This window comes from Lepidochelys kempii, chromosome 3 (genome assembly GCF_965140285.1).
Source record: "Lepidochelys kempii isolate rLepKem1 chromosome 3, rLepKem1.hap1, whole genome shotgun sequence".
In the NCBI taxonomy this organism is placed as follows: domain Eukaryota; kingdom Metazoa; phylum Chordata; order Testudines; family Cheloniidae; genus Lepidochelys; species Lepidochelys kempii.
In genome coordinates, this window is record NC_136382.1 from 62732693 (window position 1) to 62756618 (window position 23926).

General features: G+C 45.3%; 1 protein-coding gene across 7 annotated transcripts in view; it reads right to left on the reverse strand.

Moving 5' to 3' along the window:
- The window catches only part of PHIP (PHIP subunit of CUL4-Ring ligase complex), a 305059-nt gene that overhangs the window by 16777 nt on the left and 264356 nt on the right, over positions 1–23926 (reverse strand). For 5 of the 7 annotated variants that reach the window (XM_073336505.2, XM_073336507.2, XM_073336504.2 and 2 more), the window contains 6 exons: positions 18934–19059; positions 15620–15692; positions 14955–15005; positions 14453–14602; positions 8698–8850; positions 22–185 (listed from right to left, as the gene is read on the reverse strand). In XM_073336505.2, coding sequence (XP_073192606.1) covers positions 22–185; positions 8698–8850; positions 14453–14602; positions 14955–15005; positions 15620–15692; positions 18934–19059 — 717 coding nt within the window. Of the gene's footprint in view, positions 1–21; positions 186–8697; positions 8851–14452; positions 14603–14954; positions 15006–15619; positions 15693–18933; positions 19060–23926 lie in introns of those variants that run through there. The other 2 variants (XM_073336510.2, XR_013635547.1) reach the window with 2 other exon arrangements.

Consider the following 23926-nt stretch of genomic DNA (forward strand, 5'->3'; position numbering starts at 1 on the left):
ATCTTATAGAAATTAATGTACCTTGATGCAGCACTACTGGAAACAGAACTGCTTCTTCTTCTTTTCCTCCTTCGTTTCTTTATTGTGTTTCTTTTATGAAAGCGCAGAGCAGATTTATAATCTGATAGAACGGAACTTATATGTTCCTCAAAGAAAGCAGAAAGGCGCAAACTCATGCTGTAAATCTATTAAAAAGAGAAGCCAATGGATGGAATAAGCAAACAATACAAAAAATCTTTTAAGGTTCACAGTTTTCCAGTAGCATTTGTTTTTACTGAATATCTGTAACAATATCTGTTTAGAAAACTACACACATTAATATAGGTGTCACGGAGTGTGGGGGAGTCCAGGCCCTGCACCCCTCTTCCTGGGATCCACTGAGACTCTCAGCCAGCCAGTAAAACAGAAGGTTTATTGGACAACAGGAACACAGTCCAAAACAGAGCTTGTGGGTACAACCAGGACCACTCAGTCACGTCCTTCTGGGGGAGCAGGGAGCTTAGACCCCAGCCCTGGGGTTCCCTGTGTTCCTCTCCCCAGCCCCAAACTGAACTAAACCCACCCAGCAGGTTCCCTGCTGCAGCCTCTGTTCACATTCCTGGGCAGAGGTGTTACCTCCCCCTCCCCCTCCTGGCTCAGGTGACAGGCTCTCAGGTCTCCCATCCCCAGGGCACATTCCCAGGTCAACACTTCCCCCTCCCTGCTGAGTCACATCGTCACATCTCTCCCCCCTTCGAGACTGAACTGAGCGGGGTCACGCTGACCAGTGACCTGGGGAAGTTCGGGGCCCCCTCTCGGGGACAGCGCATCCACTATCAGGTTGGCACTTCCCTTCACGTGGACCACGTCCATGTCGTAATCCTGCAGGAGCAGGCTCCATCTCAGGAGCTTGGCGTTGGCTCCTTTCATCTGGTGCAGCCAGGTCAGGGGAGAGTGGTCGGTGTAGACAGTGAAGTGTCGCCCGAAGAGATAGGGCTCTAGTTTCTTGAGGGCCCACACCATGGCTAGGCACTCCTTCTCGATGGCCGCGTAGTGTTGCTCCCGGGGCAGCAACTTCTTGCTCAGGTACACGATGGGGTGTCTCTCCCCCTTTTCATCCTCCTGCATTAACACCGCCCCCAGTCCCGTGTCTGAGGCGTCGGTGAACACCACAAAGGGCTTGTCAAAGTCTGGGTTTGCCAGAACTGGGCCACTGACCAGAGCCTTCTTCAGCGCCCGGAAAGCCTCCTGGCACTGCTCGGTCCAGACCACCTTGTCTGGCTTCCCCTTCTTGCATAGCTCCGTGATGGGGGTGGCGATGGCGCTAAAGTGGGGCACAAATCTTCGGTAGTATCCTGCCATCCCAATAAAGGCTTGGACCTGCTTTTTGGTGTGGGGAGCGGGCCAGTCTCTGATCACCTCCACCTTGGCTGGTTCCGGCTTTAGGCGGCCGCTCCCCACCCGATGGCCCAGGTAAGATACTTCCGCCATCCCCACCTTGCACTTCTCCGCTTTTACAGTCAGCCCAGCCCCCTGGAGTCGGTCCAGCACTTGTCTAACCTGGGACACGTGGTCCTCCCAGGTCTGGCTAAAGACACAGATGTCATCAATATACGCCACGGCAAAACTCTCCATCCCCCTCAGGAGCTGGTCCACTAGGCGCTGGAAGGTGGCCGGCGCTCCCTTGAGGCCGAAAGGCAGGGCCAGGAACTCATAGAGCCCCAGAGGGGTGATAAAGGCCGATTTCAGTCGGGCATCTGCATCCAGCGGCACTTGCCAGTAGCCCTTTGTAAGGTCCATGGTGGTGAGGTACCGAGCTCCTCCCAGCTTGTCTAGGAGCTCGTCCGGCCTGGGCATGGGGTAGGCATCAGATACAGTGATGGCATTGAGCTTCCGATAGTCCACACAGAACCGGACCGACCCGTCCTTTTTGGGGACCAGCACCACCGGCGAGGCCCAAGGGCTGGCAGATGGCTGGATCACCCCCAAAGCCAGCGTGTCCCGGACCTCTCTTTCCAGGTCCTGAGCAGTTTTCCCTGTGACTCGGAAGGGGGAGCATCTTATCGGCGGGTGTGACCCCGTCTGCACCCGGTGGACAGTCAGATTAGTGCGTCCAGGCTGGTTGGAAAACAGCTGTCGGTACGGATCCAGCACCCCCCTGACCTCAGCTTGCTGGGCAGGGGTTAGCTGATCCGAGAGGGGAATTGTTTCCAGCGGGAAACCAGCTCTGGTCCCAGGGAATAGATCTACTAAAGGGTCATCTCCCTGCTCTTCCCACTGTCCACACACGGCCAACACCACATTCCCCCTGGCATAATATGGCTTCATCATATTCACATGGTACACCCGGCGGTGGTGCGCCCGGTTCGACAGCTCCACCACATAGTTTACCTCATTGAGCTGCTTGACGACCTTGAAAGGGCCCTCCCAGGCGGCCTGTAGTTTGTTCTTTCTCACTGGGATGAGAACCATCACCTGATCCCCGGTGGCGTAGGCACGGGCCCGTGCCGTGCGGTCATACCAGACCTGCTTCCTCTGGGCTCTGGCCAGATTCTCCCTGGCCAGGCCCATGAGTTCCGCCAGTCTCTCTCAGAAGATCAGGACATACTCCACCACTGACTCTCCATCGGGAGTGGCCTTCCCCTCCCACTCGTCTCTCATCAGGTCCAGGGGGCCCCTCACCCTCCTGCCATATAACAGTTCGAAAGGCGAAAATCCGGTAGACTCCTGGGGCACCTCCCTGTACGCGAACAGCAGGTGAGGTAAGTACTTGTCCCAGTCCTGCGGGTGCTGGTTCATAAAGGTTCTCAGCATCATCTTTAGCGTCCCGTTAAACCTCTCCACCAGCCCATTGGACTGGGGGTGATAAGCTGAGGCCCAGTCGTGCCGGACCCCACATTTCTCCCACAAGCACCGGAGCAGGGCCGACATGAAGTTGGAGCCTTGGTCTGTCAAGACTTCCTTGGGGAACCCCACTCGGCTGAAAATGGTCAGGAGCGCATTGGCCACGGTGTCTGCTTCAATGGAAGCTAAGGGCACTGCCTCGGGGTAGCGGGTGGCAAAATCTACCACCACCAGAATGTATTTCTTCCCCGACCGGGTCGTCCTGCTGAGAGGCCCCACGATGTCCATGGCCACCTTCTGGAAAGGCTCCTCTATGATGGGCAAAGGTCTCAAAGCCGCTTTCCCCTTGTCCCAGGCCTTCCCCACCCTCTGACAGGGGTCACAGGATCGGCAATACTGCCAGACCGTGGTAAAGACCCCGGGCCAGTAAAAGTTCTGTAGCAACCTCTGCCGGGTGCGCCAGATTCCCTGGTGCCCTGCGAGGGGGATGTCATGGGCCAGGTACAGGAGCCTGCGGCGATACTTCTGGGGGACCACCAGCTGCCTCCTGATCCCACAGGACTCTACTTCCCTTGTGGGAGCCCATTCTCGGTACAGGAACCCCTTCTCCCACAGGAACCTCTCCTGGCAGCCTCTCCTCATGGTCCGTACCACACCAAGGTCGGCCAGGTCCCTGAGCTTCCGCAAGGAAGGATCTTTCCTCAACTCGGCCTGGAACTCAGCGGCTGGGGCAGGGACGGGGCCCGGTTCCCTCTCGCTGGCCAGGTCTGAGGCCTCCGCCTCTCTGAGCCGTGCCCCTCGGCCCTCCCTCCCCACCAGGGTAGGGTCCTGCGCCTCCGGTGTGATACCCTCCCTGAGGTCAGGGCGCAGTGCCCCTCGCCGGCTCTGGCTACGCGTCACAACCAGGGCGGCCTGGGGCTTGCTTGGCCAGTCCTCTAGGTCTCCCCCCATCAACACTTCAGTGGGCAAATGGTGGTGTACCCCCACATCCTTGGGGCCCTCCTTGGCCCCCCATTTCAGGTGTACCCTTGCCACGGGCACCTTAAATGGGGTCCCGCCCACCCCTGTCAGGGTCAGATAGGTGTTGGGCACCACCCGATCTGGGGCCACCACCTCGGGCCGGGCCAGCGTCACCTCCGCGCCCGTATCCCAGTATCCATTGACCTTCCTCCCATCCACCTCCAGGGGAACAAGGCACTCTCTCCGGAGGGACAGCCCCACGCCCACCCTGAGTCCAGAGCCTCCAGCCCTCTGGTGGAGCTGGCCTGGGGTACTCTTCCCTCCGGGGCAGGTGGTAAACTGGTAGGCCCCCTTTCCTGGGTCGTCTGCCCCTCGTCCAGCTGGGTCCCTACCCAGTTAACCCTGGGTAGGTTGGGTCTGCTCAGTTTGTCCCTGAGCCCGGGGCACTGGGACCGCACGTGGCCTCTCTGGCCACAGTGATAGCAGCTCAGGTCACGTTGGTCCCCTCGAGTGGGTCGGAGGGGCCCGACGCCAGGCGTTCCCCTTGGGAGGGGGTTCTCCCTATTTCCCCGCTGGGAGGCCCCCTGGTGACCCTCTCTCTGCATCGGGGGGGGCCTGTTCTTTTGGGACTCCTCCCGGCTACCCCCTGACCGACTGTTCACAAACTCGTCGGCCAGCTGCCCTGCGTGCTGGGGGTTCTCGAGCTTTTTGTCCACCAACCACAGCCTCAGGTCGGAAGGGCACTGTTCATACAGTTGCTCCAGTACAATTAGGTCAAGCAGGTCCTCTTTAGCTCGGGCCCCAGCTGTCCACTTGCGGGCATATCCCTGCATCCGGTTGACCAGTTGTAGGTAGGTGACCTCAGGCGTTTTACGCTGACTCCGGAACCTTCTCCGGTACATCTCGGGGGTCAGCCCAAACTCACGGAGCAGGGCCTGTTTGAACAGTTCATAGTCCCCTGCCTCCGCCCCTGTCATTCGGCTGTACACCTCCACGGCTTTGGGGTCCAGTAAGGGGGTGAGAAACTGGAGCCTGTCTGCAGGGTCAACCCTGTGCAGCTCACAGGCATTCTCAAAGGCCGTCAGGAAGCTATCCATGTCCTCCCCCTCCTTCCTCTGGGCCAGGAAGCACTTATCAAAGTTCCTTGCCGTCCTGGGTCCCCCCGCACTCACCGCAGCCGGGGCCCCACTGCTCTTCAGCCTGGCCAGCTCCAGTTCATGCTGTCTTTGTTTCTCCTTCTCCTCCTGCTCATGTTGACGTTGTTTCTCCTCATGTTGACGTTGTTTTTCATGATCCTCCAGCTCCCTCATTTTCATCTCCCTCTCCCATTCCAGCCGCATCCGCTCCAGGAATGGGGAGCTCCGCTGGGAGGATCCCCTGCTGGGTGCCGGGGTCAGGGTGCCCTCGGTATTCGCTGGGCTTCCCCCAACCCCTCCCCCAGACATAGGTAGGAAGGGTCTCCGGATGTCCTCAGAAACAGTCTGACCCCTCCCAGCCCGGTCAGGCCCCAGGGCCCACGCTGCGTCCCCCGGGCAGCTTCCCTCAGGGACAGGGATCGGGTCATCCAAGCGATCCCTCTCCTCCAGCTGGGCAATCAGCTGTTCCGTGGTGGACCTCCCGATGCGCAGCCCCCTCTGCCTGCACAGCTCCACCAGGTCGCTCTTAAGGCGTTTAGCGTACATCTCCCTGCTGGCCACTCGCAGGCCGGGCAGCTTCCCACGGTTTCCAGGAAAAGCCCCTCGTGTGCCGGTCCTTCTTGAGGTCACCGACTCTTTGCCAGGGTCGAGCTGCAGACTCCTCCGCCCCTGGGACCGCTCGCTGCAATCCCCCGGGGGACCCTGTTACTGCAAAAGTCTTTCTCTCTGGTCACACATTCCTAGGGGTTAACCGCCCCCCGAAACCGTCTCTCTCTGGATCTTCAGCACGCCTGGTCCCCGTCAATTCCCCTTCCTTTTACTGCTCCCCAGTCACTTACTGCAGGAAGCGCCGTTCACGGGGTGCAGTAGATCCCACCGCTGCCACCAGTTGTCACGGAGTGTGGGGGAGTCCAGGCCCTGCACCCCTCTTCCTGGGATCCACTGAGACTCTCAGCCAGCCAGTAAAACAGAAGGTTTATTGGACAACAGGAACACAGTCCAAAACAGAGCTTGTGGGTACAACCAGGACCACTCAGTCACGTCCTTCTGGGGGAGCAGGGAGCTTAGACCCCAGCCCTGGGGTTCCCTGTGTTCCTCTCCCCAGCCCCAAACTGAACTAAACCCACCCAGCAGGTTCCCTGCTGCAGCCTCTGTTCACATTCCTGGGCAGAGGTGTTACCTCCCCCTCCCCCTCCTGGCTCAGGTGACAGGCTCTCAGGTCTCCCATCCCCAGGGCACATTCCCAGGTCAACACTTCCCCCTCCCTGCTGAGTCGCATCGTCACAATAGGGAAGAGATGTTTTAATGTCTAAGTAAGAATGAAATGAAATGTACAGTAGACTCCACAGATCTGTACTCTTGAGGGTCTAGCATGAACCATCAAAGCAGTTTACCCAAAAGTGGGCCATGACCCTGTGAAAATATACAGATTGGCACATAGAAAGAGGTGTATGGCCTTCTCCCTGAGTTCCTGACTGCCTTTCCAGACTACAGGCTTTGATGTAAAAGGGAATAAGTATCAGCGTGCATCTGTGATGGGAATACATTTTGAGAACCACAGTAATCCAGTGCTAAGTAATTTCATTTTCCCCACATTAAGTTGTGTCCATATATCCCCATATCAGGACATTACTCAGCAGTAGCAATCCACCCCAAGAGGAGAGAGAAAGTGGGCTGCAAGCACTGCCACAGCTCTAATTAAATGGACTATCTGGGTACCTCAGATATTCCCTTAGTCTTTACCCGTAAGCCTACAGAGAGTTTGGATGATTCATGGAGAGACCTGGTCCTAGCCACCTAGCAGATGAGAGTTTGTTTCATATCCAGTTAATAGAGTACAGTTGCCATAGATCTGGGAAAACAAACAAACGGACTGGCTAGAGTATCTTTTTGCAGGGGAGGGGGGGGGGGAACAAAGCACCTGGAAAATGACAAACGAAGGCAGACACAACAGCTAAGAGCTCACTAAAAGCACCAAGCAGCCAGTCCAGCACCTAGATATTACAGTTAGGTGTGACAGTTGCCAAACACCTCATTAAAAGATGCAAGTGAAGGAATCTCTTAAAACCCTGCTTTACAAATGGATAAATAAAGATTGATGTCTGACCTGCTAGGAGACAGACATAAGTAGCTATCAGGTATACTTTTCAGAGAAAAGTACAAGTAATCCAAAATGAGAGGTACTGAATGGGACTGAAACACCAATGAATGCTGGAACCAGATTGGAAGCCACTTCCACTGTACTGTATATAGCTTGTGTATGGAGAAAACACCGAACTCCACAAACACCTGGAATAACCTTATTTGATAACCTTAAAATTACTGAAGATAAAAGCCTACAATTTGAATTTCTAAATAAACTGATGAGAGGTATGGCGGTAACAGCATTCCAGTTCCGGTGGATGACATAAGTAGGGAGGACTGAGGTTGTCTGCTAAGAAATTTGTCTCCTGTATTAGGACAACAGTAAATGAGAAGACTTGGAGGAGAATGCACCAGTCACACATGTGAATAAACCCTCAAGCACAGCATACTTCACTGCACTCCTCTTAAGTCTCAGAATTAGTTGTTAGTACTTAGCCCTTGATGAGCAGAAGAAAGGTCACTAGTAGCATGCTGAAGTTTGCATCACCAATACATTTATGTGCTGCCGTTACTTCCATAGGATTTCTCAAACCAGAAGACTAAGTACCTAAAGTGAAGGAAATTTTTTTTCAAGAGAAAATGTAGAGCAGTGGCTCTGAACCTTTCCAGACTACTGTGCCCCTTTTAGGAGTCTGATTTGTCTTATGTACCGCCAAGTTTCACCTCACTTAAAAACTACTTGCTTACAAAATCAGACATAAAAATACAGAACTTTCACAGCACACTATTACTGAAAAAATGCGTACTTTCTCATTTTTACCATATAATTATAAATCAATTGGAATATAAATATTGTACTTACATTTCAGTGTATTGTATATATAGCAGTATAAACAGGTCATTGTATGACATTTTAGTTTGTACTGATTTTGCTAGTGCTTTTTATGTAGCCTGTTGTAAAACTAGGCAAATATCTAGATGAGTTGATGTATTCCTTGGAAGACCTCTGCGTACCCCCAAGGATACATATACCCCTGGTCGAGAACCACTGATGTAGAGCTACTATCTCAGTGACCAGCAGTTCCAAAATCAACTGTCAGATGGAAAAAACAGGGAAATGCCACTTATCAGTGTCAGTGAACACCACTGAACGGTGCAGAATGTCACTGTTCTCTCCTAGGCTAACTAAAATTCTGAGATTTGTGTAATCCCAAGTGTGGGGATTTCTGGAGGCAGTTTCAGTTATGGAGAATCAACTATTATCCTCTTACAAATATCTGTGTCACAGTGTGTCCAATCATACCACATTTTCCACACATCCCTCCCCCTCCACACAATTTATCACTTTTTCAACCTTGTCTCAAATAGTTATTCATTTACACCTCATCCCAAAGATGGTAACTGAAAATCCAAGGTAGTAGCAGCATAGAACTTTCAAGCCTTTAATGACCAAAGCACACTCTTCTTATTTATACTGTAGCTTGCTGAACATTCTTCTGTTTGTCACATAATAGGAATAATATTTATGATGGAATAAGCATTTAAACTTTTTGGAGTTAAGAAATACCCCAGCTTTGTTTTAACATTTAATCTGACAAAAATCATTTACTATCTTGCATGTTTCTGAGGTATGTGAACTTCCCTTAAATAAATACATATCAAGAATTTGGGTGAATAAATTGTATATCCTTACCCTTGATCTTTTGCTTGGTGTGTAAGCTTTAGAGTTGCTGAAAATAAGTCTCACATCTTTACATAATTCCATTGGAGACTCATAATTGCCGGCTTCCAGAGTTTCTCTAACTGTAGCAAAATCCATTGGTGTGTCAATAATATCTCTGTAATCCTATAAAAATGATTAGCAAATCAACATGTAACAGAAATTATTTTTGTTGGGTCTAGCATTTCTCATTCAGTAGGACAAAATTACTTGTCAATTAGAATAGCTTTGCCAAATTCTATGTCAACTTTAAAAGTCTCCATGGAAGACCACAAAAGCATCTTTCAAGATCTATTCTAGGGAAGCACTGCTTCCTTATCTGAAAGAGGCAATGTTGCTCCTGGCAGAGATGACCTTAAACTTGAGCATTTTAAGCAACATTGGTGCAAAATCAACTCCATTTGGTAAATGAACAACTTCAACAAGAAGAAAATTCATAGCTCTATTTAAGTAAATTTCATACCCCTTTTGATATCTAAGATAGGGATGTGCCTCAGCCTCACTGAAAGCAGGAATGCAGTAGGAAGAGAACAATTTCAATTCTAATTTAAGGCAGTTATGAACAAAAGGTGGGTATTTATATCTCTCCCCCTAACATTTTTCCCCGGATGGCCCAACAACTCCCAAACTTCATCAAAAGCACCTAGAATTTCAGCACAGTTGCTTTTAAAAAACGAATTTGAATAAAAGATAATTTGAATGTTGGTGATAGCCTACAGTAGATCCTTAAAAAATCCTACTAGCCTCCAAAATGAAGGCCACACAAATTTAGGGAACTGATAGCAAAATATTGTTTAATCCTTTCTGGGAACAAAACCTATACTAATTTTATAGGCTTAACAGACCTCTCTTTAAACCAATAATTTCTTCCAGACTACAAGAGAAGTGGGAGAACTCTTACATTACAAGAAGGTTTTGAAGACCCAGACACTCTCATCAGAGGATTAAGTTCATGCATCAGACCATCAGAACCAGATTGTGTCCAAATGGAGGACACATATGTATGTGCATGTAGGCGGAAGTATCAGATTCTTAAGGACAAGTCTTGTTTTATTATTACTATTGCCTACCTTGCTGCAAAATCTGAGCCAAAGAAGTATACTCCTTGCTGGCTGATGTTGAGAGTTTAGGTTACCTCAAAGGCATGATGGTTGGAGATTTGGCAAGAAAGACCCTATTCAGTGTCTCCCCAACAAAGAAGCACTTATTTTCCTTTTAATAATTTTCAATACCTTACCTTGAGAAACCTAATCAACACTGAAGAAAAATCTAAGTTAAGGAAAATTCTGGAAGCAGGACTATGGTGATGACGTGCTCTCCATCCTGTTAAATACAGAGCAATGCTGAGGAAGCCAAGATTTCCAAGGCAACTAAATTTGACACTCAAACGTTCTGCAGTTACAATAGCTGCTCATTCCTATTTAAATGTACTGTAAGTGAAAAATCATCTAAATAGAGTGTGACCTTGGGAAAATCATCATGGCTAAAGTGAACATTTGAAAAACTTTCTGTCTCTGAACTCAGGTCCAAATGAAGTAATTTGGAAATTAATCCCCAAAAGATTATGTTGTATCAAAATTATATTTAGTTTTTTTAAGCACAGTAAGTCTTATATAGTATTTTTATGTAAGTTACAGCTAAATATCACATTCACTTCAAAAAGGTGCAAGTTGAAGCAAAACTCAATGGCTCACAACAAAAGACAGCAACAAGAAAACCTTATCAATGCATGATAATATGCAACTAATACCTTGAAAGCAGGAGGTAATGAGGAACAAGTAAAATATATTTTAAAACATTTATATTTAAAGAAAAGAATACAGCAATGCTATCAAGATGTGCACAAACATTTGCAACCATATAATATTGTAACTAGAGCTGGCTGGAAGTTTACAAAACTTGAAATTTTGTGGTAAAACTGGCAAAAGAGGTTAAAAACATCAGTGGGACTACTGTACTTCTGCAGTAAAAGTACTACTGACTGAGAGGAAGGGTGGCAGAATATGCCTCCTAGGTAGGTGTATGCTGATCTCACATAATTACGTGCCAGCATCATGTCACAGAGGCAGGGAAAGCAACTTCCCTGGGACTGCTTCTTCCCCTCCAGTACAAGAGGGCAGGCAGCCCCACAGAATAGGCAGCGCCTCAACTCTGCTGCTCAGTGCACCAGCTAGCTCAGCTCAGTTGAAGGTAAACCCACTTCTCATTTGGAGAATATGGAGTTTAGTTAAGGTTAAGTTTCCCACTTCATTTTTTAAATAGTCAGTGAGAATACTGCTCTCTGTTTGTATGAAAATTCTATACAAGGGAGTAACCTAGCTTCTAATGCAATGGTCCCCAAACTGTGGGGCACACCCATTTATGGGGGTGTGAAGAAACATTCAGAGGTAGGAGGGGAGGCACGGCGCGGCAGGGCCCAGGCCAGCCCCCACCAAAGGCAGGGAGAAAGCGCAATGCTTCCAGCCCTGCTCCATCCCCAGCCTCGCTTCTCTCCCAACCCCAGCTCCACTCCACCACCTGCCCTCATTCTCTCTCCACCCCTGGACCAGCTCTGCCTCTAGCCCTAGCTCCATCCCCATCCCTTCCCACCCCCAGCTCTGCCTTCAGCCCAAGCTCTGCTGCTGAGGAAGCTTTGGCTGGCTGTGCAGTAATGGGGAGGAGGGTACGAACAGATTCCATTACTGGCAAGGGAGGGGATGCAAATGGAAAAGTTTGCGCATCACTCTTCTAATGTGATTAAGACTGCTCCAAAGAACTTTCACAAATGTACCCAAAACAACAGTTAACACAACAGGACAGCTACTATTTCTGTACACTTATTTAATTTTTTATAAACCAACGATAACTTGGTGAACTTTCCAACATACATCTAAATCCAAGACAGTGCTGGACTTTTTTCAACTTCTGCAATCAATGGGGAAACCACCTTTAGATAAGGATCAGTTAGTGAAATGTTTGATGAATTCTCTGTGAACACTGATGGCCTTTCAGGCCTGTAGTGATAACTTTAGAAGGAAAATGTGAAGGAACATCTTATCAAATTAACAACCTCGAGAGAAGAGTAAACATGACTGACTATTGGATTATTCAGGCAGAGGCTATGGTAAAAAAAAAAAAATAGCTATACAGAGTAGAAAACACCTAAAATACTATTATTACACAAAAAAACCCTGTATATTAAAAGACATTAGTGTTGCAGGGTCAAGTACTCAAAAGTTAGGAAGTGCCAGAATTAAGCTTGTCCCCCTTGTGCATATGCATCATGACACAGACTTTAATTACATGATCACATACTAATTTTTCTACTGGACCTCTCCTCACTCAGTGCACAGGAGGGATGTTGTTCAGTCAATGAGCAGTTAGTCTGGCTTTTTTAATTCTCATCATTCATTTGTAGCCTACACGTTAATGACTGCACACCATCCAAATTCTACACTGAGTACAGAATTATTAATTTCCCCACAAACTTTTCTATAACACTCATCACTGTAGTATCTAAGTGATTCACAAACTTTAATGCATTATTCTTTACAAAACCCTTAGGAGATATGGTGATGATTATATTGTTATTTTACAGGGAATTGAAGCACTAAATTTGGGTGCCTAATTTGAGATGTCTAGGGTCTGAGTTTTTTCAGAGTACTTAGCATTTTTATAGTACTTTATACATTCTGAGTACAGCTATTACTGATCCATGTATAATGACAGGTTTCAGAGTAGCAGCCGTGTTAGTCTGTATCCATAAAAAAGAAAAGGAGTACTTGTGGCATTTTAGGGACTAACAAATTTATTAGAGCATAAGCTTTCGTGAGCTACAGCTCACTTCATCGGATGCATGCAGTGGAAAATATAGCGGGGAGATTTTATATACACAGAGAACATGAAACAATGGGTGTTACCATACAGACTGTAACAAGAGTGATCAGGAAAGGTGAGCTATTACCAGCAGGAGAGCAGAGGGTGGTGGGGGGTGGGGTGGGGGAAGGGGTAACCTTTTGTGGTGATAATCAAGGTGGGCCATTTCCAGCAGTTGACAAGAACAGTAGGAGGGGAAATAAACATGGGAAAATAGTTTTACTTTGTGTAATGACACATCCACTCCCAGTCTTTATTCAAGCCTAAGTTAATTGTATCCAGTTTGCAAATTAATTCCAATTCAGCAGTCTCTCATTGAAGTTTGTTTTTGAAGTTTTTTTGTTGAAGAATTGCCACTTTTAGCTCTGTCATCGAGTGACCAAAGAGACTGAAGTGTTCTCAGACTGGTTTTTGAATGTTATAATTCTTGACATCTGATTTGTGTCCATTTTAAATTTTAAATGTGGAAGAGGCAGGGATAAAATCTCATACTCCAGCATTCTAATTCATCTGCATTAAGCATGATACCTATCCTTTCTCTACCTGCAATCCCAGCCTCATTTACTACACATCTCGGCGGTATGGGGATGTGAAGGGGGAGTGTATGGCCTAGGGGTTTTTTCTAGTGTAAACTGCTACTTTTTAAAAAAAGCAAACTGAAATAAAAATAAAGATCCATCATATTGAACCATAGTGACTGCCACATGGATCATCAGCGGGATTTGGACCATTAAATCCAAAGCACAGACCTTCACCATTCAAGTTAATCGGGTATTGGGAGCAGCAGCAGCAACAGGCTGTCCTCTTGGTTGATCGGGCACTGGAAACACACAACTTGCTAGTGTGTGTCACTCTTCTTACTGCCCCCAGCTTGCATCTACTAAGCCTGCATCTGTCTGTCTCAAGCTTTCCAGCCTTCTTGCTCAACTGCATTTGAGCAAGTCAGGCTGCTTTCTCCTCCTCCTCCTCCTCCTCACTTCCTGTGCTTCAGCAGTAGAAGAACAGAGAGAAGAGGGGACAGAGTCTCTGCTCCCAGTTCTGGTGCCAGGCAGGTACCACAGTGGTCCCCAGCAGCCAGGATTAGAAATTTCAGGAAAAGTCCTGCTCATCCCCCTTCCTTCCCAGAAGTACTGGGATTAAGCAGGGGTTAGTCACTTCGTGGCGACAGTGTATGCACAATCTGTTTGGTATGTGGGAGCTGTGAGGGGATGCAGCATGCTCAGTAAGACAATATCTTTGGAAAATAATGCTACCGGTCTCTAACAAACCTCTGCTGAGTATGTGCAAACTGCAATTTTCAGAAGTTTGTAATATGGCCAAACTTGGATAGATTTTCACAAGTACAACACAAGGCACATCCTTGACACCAGGATTATCACCTGCCAAATTTTGTATTTTTCCCACAGCTCGTTCTCAGAAATAACCAAACGTTTTCGGGTTTTTTGCTGAAATTTACAAAAGTAATTCAGCCTAAGGCAGACAATTGGTATGGAAATTCTAGCCTCAACAGTTAGAATTTAGCTAGGTTATAAGCTACTAAAAATAGGGTCTTATAAGCACAGCTGCCAACTCTGCCTATAATTAAATATTGACATGAAAAACAATCCCAAAAAATAACCATTTTGCTTTGGTAAAAATCTAACTATATAATTATCTCAGAAGCATAAGGGCATGATCATGAGCTTCAAATTATTAAGTTTATCCTGATTACTCCAGCTGACCAAAGGCTCAGGAATTGAGTCAGGTTGCCTAGATAAGACTAAAGCCACTACAGTGATTTTGATAAAACACTGTTGAAAAAGATAGCTGCAACTCCTTCTCATCCCAAGTATGCAAACTATGACCAGCTAAATGACCCCACTAAAATACTCACTGGATATTCAAGGAGATCCACTGGTTGGCGAAAAGGTTCAGAGTCCTCACACTGAAAAATAAGATTTAACAACTCCTGGCATTGTCTCTTCCAAGCCTGAACATCGTAGGACTGTGCTCTGTTGCGCAGCCTCCGCTTGGGTTGATGATCCTGAAATGGCAATAGTGACTGCTGTATATTAATCAGCCTACCTGTTTTCACAAATTAAAGAGTAAAGTGATTAAATGAAAATAATTAAGGTATGACGCATCATTAGCAAACCAGTAATACATAATGGAACAGGTAAAAATGTTTTTAATATTACAGCTAATAAAGAAACTACTACTGTTAAAGTTGACTCACGGGGGAAGATACATAATATTTTAAAGACTGGATTATGCCTCCCTAGAGCATTTCAGTTTTTAATGTTTCTTGTATAATCCTTTTTTAGATTTTAGATTTAGATTAGATCACTTATTTACAGTGATATAAATCACTGAAGCAAAGTAAGGGAAAATATTACCTTCCTTTTTCTAGTGGACGTCCCTGGCACGTTTGTATCTTTCTCTTCTTCCTTTGAGCAAAAAAATATGAGTCGTACAACATTAAAATATAAAACACATTTGAGAAATTGTTTCCTTACATACTGTATTTATACTTTCAGTTCTTTGTATTTCTCTCTCTGTCACTTTGGAAGGTGCTCCACATAAGAACCCTGAGAAACTTGCTGTTTTTTTCAATCACATTTTCCTGCCTAACCCTAAAATTTCTGAAACATGACGACCATCATTTTTTTTAAAGCAGTTTAGAACGTCTCTGAGTTTGTAAATGTGGAGTGAAATTCACTCCCATACAGACAATGTGCACGAAGTTTATGTACCACATAAGCCCTCTGGTTTGGAGGGTGGGGGGAATTTCACCCACTGCTCCTCAACTGATTTGAAGGACTGCAGTTGGATGGCACAGGACAGTCTCTATCCTCTCACAATGGGCTGAATATACTGCCTTTGCAGCAGGAAGCTGCGGCAAGTAGTAAAACCCCATTTCTCTTGAACACTAGTGCAGTGTACTAAGACATCATACTGGGGTTACTCTTAGCTATTTTCACATTAAACAATTATTTTTCAAACAGAATAAAAAAAAATCAAAGTGGAATTTTGACATGCTGGTGGTCTTTTGTTAGCTTACCTCATCAGAGTCAGACAAGACTTTCTTCTTCATTGTATTATATAATGGAATTATATCATAGCAAGCCTGGTCTCTGTACAGCAAGAAATATTGTACGTTAACAGGTGTATATTTTCATCCCTTTGTGTATTATCAACTTGTTTTTAGAGGTGGAACACATTTTTTCAAGTCATACATAATCATGACTACAGAAATACTGATTAATGCCATACTAATTCTACACAGAAATATAGCAATAAGAAAGTTAGTTTATTACATTGGAATTTGTAAGGAACCTCCACAAATCTGATTATCTAAATTTCTCAAAATATATGACATATTAACGGATTACTTTTAGGGTTGGCATAATTTGATTTCTTTTAATTCGATGGCTGATATCGATGTTTATTTGTAAGCTTTTATTCATTTTTATCAATTTAAATTTTCACAGTTACAGGAAATAATGGGGAGATCAGACAATAATTACTCAATGATAGTAGATGTTGAGATTCAAAAACTTTACTTGCGTTTCAACGATTATTAAGTTTTAACATCACGTCAGAATACATGAAGTAACTATCCTTATATCAAAATCTAGTAAGTTACTCATAAGCATTTTTCTTACTTTGCTGAGTTGTAAATTTTAGTTATCATCAACGGAAATATTTTCTGTTGGCATGTGTGTATGTACGGAGAAATCAACATTTACCGATAAAAATCTAATTCTGCCAAGGCTAATTTTTTACAGTAACAGATATTTTTAAATTAAAAATGTCACTCCTTCAGCATAAAATAATCAGTTATAAAAATTCTAGACTTTATCCCAAATACATTATTTTGGGATTTAACCTCTTAGAATACAAAACCTTGGAGCATAACCTAAAATGTAATGTTTAAGAAAAGTTTTGTAGATGAGTTCCAATATTTCATGGATTAGGGACCCAATTTTATGGGACTCCAGGGGTTTCTACATAGATTATTTAGGTTAATCTTTCTATCTACCCAATGGGACTCAGTGCTCAGTCTAGAAGATACCATCAGAGATGCTTAGTTTTGCAGTTCTCAAACTGTGGATTTGTCTCCAGAGGTAACATGCTTGTTAACAGCAAAAATATTTTTAAATAAATAAATAAATAAATAAATAAATAGAGAGAGGTGAGACATAGCAGACTTTAACTCTATTGTCCCTCTGCAAATTTGTGTACACAGAATCAATTCCTTACCTCTCTCTAAAAGTGCAAAGTTTCAAAAAGTTCAATGAATAGAAGATTGTTGGGGGCAGAACAGATCTGAACAAGGAGAAGAAGTCTGGAGATAAATGTGAGAAGCGAGGGACATATACTTGTTTTGTTAAAATATAATATGTTTGCGGTTGAAGAAAAAAATCCAGAATACTTAATGTTGTTGTTTTAGTTAAATAAAACAATTTAAATGTCTGGCTGGTGATGTTCTCCTCCTAATACAGCAAGGCAAGAAAATCTTCCAAATATTAATGATTAACCTATTGAATTGGGGATAGTTCACCTCCCAGTGACTTCATAAATATCTGCTTCAATTACCTTTGGTAAATAAAATAACCGAACAATCATTCATTTTCTGATATAGCTGTAAAACTAATCTGAAAAGTTTTCAAAATAAATCAGTTTAAAAATATATAGTGTGTACCCTCTAAAAATGAAACCTACATCTATCTCTGAGTTGTGAAGAATATGTATTAAGGCTATAACAACCAACAAGAATGCACTTTTATGTAGAAAACCATGATTAAATCAAGACTTCCTGACTAGTGATTTAAATCAAATCCACCCTGTCAGTGACCTGTCCTTTTTTGATTGTTTACTGCTTCCCCAATTTTTGTGTGATCTGCAAACTTTATCGGTAATGATTTTGTTTTCTTTCAAGTCACTGATAAAAATGTTAATTGCCTAGGGCCAAGAGTAGTAAAGGACAATCACAACATCTGCGAGATGTTCTGCTTTTTCAGGTCAGTGATTATATAACTTACAGACTCAGACCTAATCTACACAAAGAAGCTGCAGGGGCTGATTTAAAGGTGTGTTTTAATGGGCACAAACTAAAACAATACAAGCTATTATTAAACCAAAATAAGAATGTCCACGTGGTGTTTTGCACTAGCTTAGCTAAATCAGTTTTTAAAAAAGGTATCTTTAGTTAAACCAGGGCAACTTTTGTGTTTAGATGTTAGTCAACAAAAAAGCATGTAGGAACAATGGATTAAAAAAAAATAAGAAATACATGGAATGCTACCAAAAACCCTCCCAATCCTAAAAGCACACAGATTTACTGTTTTGGGATATTTTATTGCTCCTTTACTATGTAGCTTAAAACACTGACTTATAAACTGGAATTAATTTACACATCACCTTTACTATTTTGAAAACAAAATAAACAGAAACATTGATGTTTCCAGGCAAGTTGCTACACGTGTGCAATAACTTTAAAATATTTGAGGGCTCTTCACTACAGAATATACATCCTGCGTCAAAGTCACAAATGATAAGTTTCAGTGACTCCAGTAAATACATATACATTGAGGCAATATTAAGAAATGCATATCAAACAGTGGTTCTCAAACGTCACTGCACTGTGACCCCCTTCTGACAACAAAAATTACTACAGGACTCCAGGAAGTGGGGACTGAAGCCTGAGCCGACCTGAGCCCTGCCGCCCCAGGTGGGAGGGGCAATAGCCAAAGCCCTAGGGCTTCAGCCTCAAGCAGGGAGCCTGTAACCTGAGTCCCATTGCTCAGGGCTGAAGACAATGCCTGAGCTTCGCTGCCCAGGGCTGAAGCCCCCAGGCTTGGGCTTTGGCCCTGGGTAGTGGGGCTTGGGCTTCAGCCCGGCGCCCAGCAAGTCTAACACCAGCCCTGGTGACCCCATTAAAATGGGGTCCCGACCCACTTTGGGATCCCAACCCATAGTTTGAGAACTGCTGTGCTAGATCATCTCCTTATGAGCCAATTATGGCTTACTAGATAAATAAATCTGTAGATATTTTCTTTTCAAATTATTTTAATATGCATTTGCTAATCAACATTCTGTGATATAGCTCATAAGTATTATTTGCCCACTCTCAGCTAATTAATACAGATTTGAACATATATGACGACTTTGTCAAACAAATATAGAACCGCTGCAGCTTTTCTGAACTTTCCTTGAAACAATTCTGTTTTGAAGATCAACATGAAGGGTAAGATTGAGAAGAAAAACTGTCATACTAGAGCCTTGTGTTCTAATGATTTAATATGACAATTCATGCTTTTTATCTATTGTTAGAAAACAGAACAAAAATATTAGATCTGTTCATCAACTCACTTTATGAAGTGTAGCAGAAGATCTGTAACGAATTTGGCAGATTTAACAATAGGGCTTCCTGGTTCATTGAACGTGCGTGTATTATGTTCTATGTACCGAACTTCCCACATAAGTGAAGAAAGCCGCCTTTGTGGGGAAGGAAAAAAACAAACATAGAAGACATTGAACAGTTACATATTATAATATCTAGGTTAAAATTTTAAAAGAAGTCTCCCATATCTTCTTTCAAGCAGTTTAAAAAGGAATAACAGCCAAAAATTACATTTCTTGGTTAGAACAAGAAATCATATACTCTTATAAAGCTCTCTACCTGGACAACAGCAGACAGCTTTCTCTTGCTTCCGGCTCCTACATGTGTGTCTGGTGTACATGGGGAGGGTATGTGGCTGGTGAGTGAAAGGGGCGGGGGGGGAGAGTTTTGAGACCCTCACCACTAGTCAATCAGAAGATGGCTCAGAGGAATGTACTTCCCATGCTTCCCAGACAATTCAGCTGGTTACCTACAGCTCTTCTCTGTTGCCCAGGCCTGGTCCTTGTCCTCCTAAAGCAGATGGGTAAGGGGGACAAAATTTTTCCTCTGATAGGCAGAATCCTAGAGCAACAGCTAGAATTCTCTCCCTTACCCCTTAGAGTAGCTCTGATGAATACAGCCCCCCAGTTACAGAACAGTAGTCCCTGCCTGCATCACAACACAAGTAAAAGCATTTTAAAAAACGGATGCAACTATTACTATGTTCCATGTTGTGTGATTGTCAAAAAATGAGGACACCCCTCATTTCAAACTAAATTCATTCTTAAAAGTGGTATGGAAATTGAGAGTAGGCCCAACTTTCCATTTATTTTGCAATTGCAAAGCACTATGGAAGAAATTTCTAAGAAGCATGTCCTAACCTTTTCTCTCCCCTAATAATTATGAAACCAGACAGAGTGAACTGGAAGACCAATTAATATATTCTACTGGGTGCATATGCACACCAAGACTACGTAAATGTGCTTTCTGTGAACATGGTACTCAATTCCACAATGTGCTAAAAATAAAGTGAAGGAAGATAAGCCTAGCATATTATCACTATGTAAGGAAGAGCCTAAGTTTAACAGTCTCTTGTTTCCAAAGGCTAATGACATGTCCCAAGTAAAATTTCATGGCAAGTTATTAGAGACTTCACCAGGGGAGATGCAGTTATCCCAGGGCCCTGTGAGGACTATCAAAGGTCTGACAGCCTTCCCAAGGCCACTTCCTACCACTGCACGATTGCCCAAAATTCACTATCTGTGGCAAGGAAATGTGCAGGGGATCAGCTCATTGCTTGGTAGCTCCTTGTTGTTGTGCATGGTGTGATAGCTCCCTCTTCCTTAGGGTGGCAGCTGCCTCCTCCTGTTGCTTGGCCCTCAGCCAGCTCACTTTCAGGTCTCTCCTCTGCTGGGATAGTCCATAAACAAAACTAGGTGACTTAACACAAACAAACTGAGTCTATACAAGAGAGAGAGGAATGCCTTCCTCTAGGGGTGTATCTGAAGTAGGTCCTCCCTTCTATCAGGGAGGGACCTTTGGGCAGTTGTTGTAGGGCGAGATCTTGCCTTCACTCAGCTCTTCTCAGGAGCTGCGAATTGCAGATTTGTGCTCTTCTCTTGTCTGCCCCCAAATGAGCTATTCTGCTTCCTTTAAACTCCCCCTCTAGTCTGTGCATCGCTTGCAGGTGTGGCAGGGTGGAGCTGGCTGAGCCAAGACCAGCTCCTTAACCCCTTGTTGACCAGTGTGGGGTTTGCATACCCCATCACACTGCCTTACATGTATCTAGTATGGGTATCTCACTCAGAGATGAAGCTGAAGTAGCTTGCTCCTGGTGGAATGAGCCTTTACCCCTTCTGGTGGGGGGATGCCAGCTAGTTGGTAACAGAGTAATACAACGCAAGATCCATTTCAAAAGCCTATGCACCGATATAGGTTGACCTCTTGATCATTCCTCTATGGGAAAAAATAGTTTAGGTGTCTTTGGTTTAGTTTAGTTTGGATTAGTTTAATTTGGTTTACTTTAGTTTGGTCTAAAAGGCCAAAGCTCTCCGGATGTCCAGAGATTGCAGTCCTCTCTCCTCTTCCAAGGCACGTGGTTTAGGAAAAAATACAGGGGAGTGGATGACCTGACTCATGTGAAACTTGAAAACTACCTTAGGTATGAATCTGGAGTGGGGGGACCTTTTCTTTACAGAAAGTACTATATGGTGGGCCCACCATAGAATCATAGGATTAGAAGGGACTGCAAGGGTCATCAAGTCTGACCCCCTGCCAAGATGCAGGATTTGTTATGTCTAAAACATCCAGGCCAGATGACTTATGGCCATAAGCGCTCCCAGTTCTCTGACTCTTCTGGACGTTATGGCTATCAGAAAGGCCACCTTAATGGACAGTTGGATCATAGAGCATGGAGCCAGAGGCTCAAAGGGAGTCTCAGTGAGAGACAACTGAACAAAACTGAGGTCCCACTGTGGTGCGGACTTCATCGCTGGTGGAAAGGATCTGAGAATTCCCTTAAAAAATCTAGTTGTGATGGTATGTGAAAAATCATACAGTTATCCACTGGAGCTGGGGTGGCCAACCTGTGACTCCGGAGCCACATGTGGCTCTTCAGAAGTTAATATGCCGCTCCTTGCATAGGCACAGACTCCGGGGCTGGAGCTACAGGCGCCAACTTTCCAATGTGCAAGGGGGTGCTCACTGCTCAACCCCTGGCTCTGACACAGGTCCTGCCCCCACTCCACCCCTTCCCGCCCCTTTCCCTGAGCTTGCTGTGCCCTCGTTCCTCCGCTCCCACCCCCAGAGCCTCCTGCACGCCACAAAACAGCTGATCGGGAGGTGGGGGGAGGGAGGGAGGGAGAGGTGCTGATCGGCAGGGCTGCCGGTGGGTGGGAAGTGCTGGGCGCGGGGGGAGCTGATGGGAGGGCTGCTGATGTATTACTGTGGCTCTTTGGCAATGTACATTGGAAAATTCTGGCTCCTTCTTAGGCTCAGGTTGGCCATCCCTGCACTAGAGGATGGAAAGCACTGATTGCTGCTAAATACACTTACAGGAAATTGAATGCAAGACCCAAAGGCTTAAGGGTAAAGAGATAATTCTAATATATCAAGGATTCTGACAGAGTCCAGAGACAAATTGTGTTGATGAACCCAAACTGAGGAAAACTTCCATTTAGCTGAGGAACAGCTTCTCGTAGACTCTTTTCCACTTTGGTTAAAGATGGATTGCCCTCTTGGAACATGAGCATTCTATCCCTGATGCCGATCCAAATACCAGGCTCTGAACTGCAGTGGCCCTGGATTGTGACCTTGCCCCTGTGCTGTGTTAGAAGGTCCGGCAATGTGTGGATGTTCATGGTTGGCTCTACCAAAAGCTTCCTTACATCAGTGAACCGGACCTGTCTTGGCCAGTTGGGTGCAATGGAGTAAATATGCCGATGCAGACCTCTCTGTGCCGATGTAGCACTTCTAGTGTAGCTCTGTCCTCTATCTCAGCAGAGCTCAGGGGAAAAAATGTGGTATCAAAGGAATTAGAGAGAAAGCATACCCCATGCGGCCCTTCCACAACATGAGGGCATCTCCCAATAAGTCTTTCCCAGGGATGCTCTGGAGAAATACTGAGGAAGCTTCCTGTTCACGTGAGAGGCGAAAAGGTCTCAGGCTGGCATTACCCACTGAGCAAACATGTCATTGATAACCAAATCATGACTCTGATTCGTGATTTGTGGAAAAACATCTGCTCAGGCAGTCTGCTAGGGAATTTTGCATCCCTAGTAAGTATAGTGTTGATGGAGTTATGTGATATGATGCACAAAGAGAGAGAGCTCATTCCCCCTTGCTTCTTTATATAAGATATTGCTGCATATTGTCCAATGTTATCTGAAAGTGTTTGGATTGGATGAGTCATGGGAGGAAGGCATTGCAGGCTCAATGGACCACACTGAGTTCTAGTAAGCTGATATGCATTCCAGACTGATGGAGGTCTAGACGATCTGTACCATATGATCTCCCAGGTGTACACTGTGACTCAAAAGGGAGGCACCAGTAATGATGGTTGCTTCAGGTGTTGGTGTGTCCACCAGACAAGAGAGCCTGGTAACATGAGTGGAATTGGGACCTTGTTTATGGTTTCTAGGCATTGTAGATGTAGCCTGGCAAACGGTGTCACATATGCACATGAAGTCATGTGGCCAAGGAGGGAAAGGCAAGTTCTGACTGATGATCTAACAGAGATCTGGTGCATGAGAATGCTTGTGGCCTGAAACCTTTCGAGAGGCAGATACGCTCTTGTGTAGTTGAGTCTAATGTCACCCTTATGAAGTCTATGCACCTCATATGGGCCAACATGGATTTTGCGTGATTGATGCAGACACCTAAGGAAGGTAAAAGATTGAGCAGAACACAGATTGCCCTGTGGACCTCCTTTTAGGAGTTATAGGATCATAGAAGATTAGGGTTGGAAGAGACCTCAGGAGGTCATCTAATCCAACCCCCTGCTCAAAGCAGGATCAACCCCAACTAAATCATCCCAGCCAGGGATTTGTAAAGCTGGGCCTTAAAAACTCTAAGGATGGAGATTCCACCACCTCCATTGTAACCCATTCCAGTGCTTCACTACCCTCCTAGTGAAATAGTTTTTCCTAATATCCAACCTAGACCTCCACCACTGCAACTTGTGACCACTGCTCCTTGTTCTGTCATCTGACACCACTGAGAATTACCTAGCTCCATCCTTTTGGAACCTCCTTTCGGATAGTTGAAGGCTGCTCTCAAATCCCCCCTCATTCTTCTTTTCTGCAGACTAAATAAGCCCAGTTCCCTCAGTCTCTCCTCATAAGTCATGTGCCCCAGCCCCCTAATCATTTTTGTTGCCCTCCACTGGACTCTCTCCAATTTGTCCACATCCTTTCTGTACTGGGGGGCCCAAAACTGGACGCAATACTACAGTTGTGGCTTCACCAGTGCCGAATAGAGGGGACT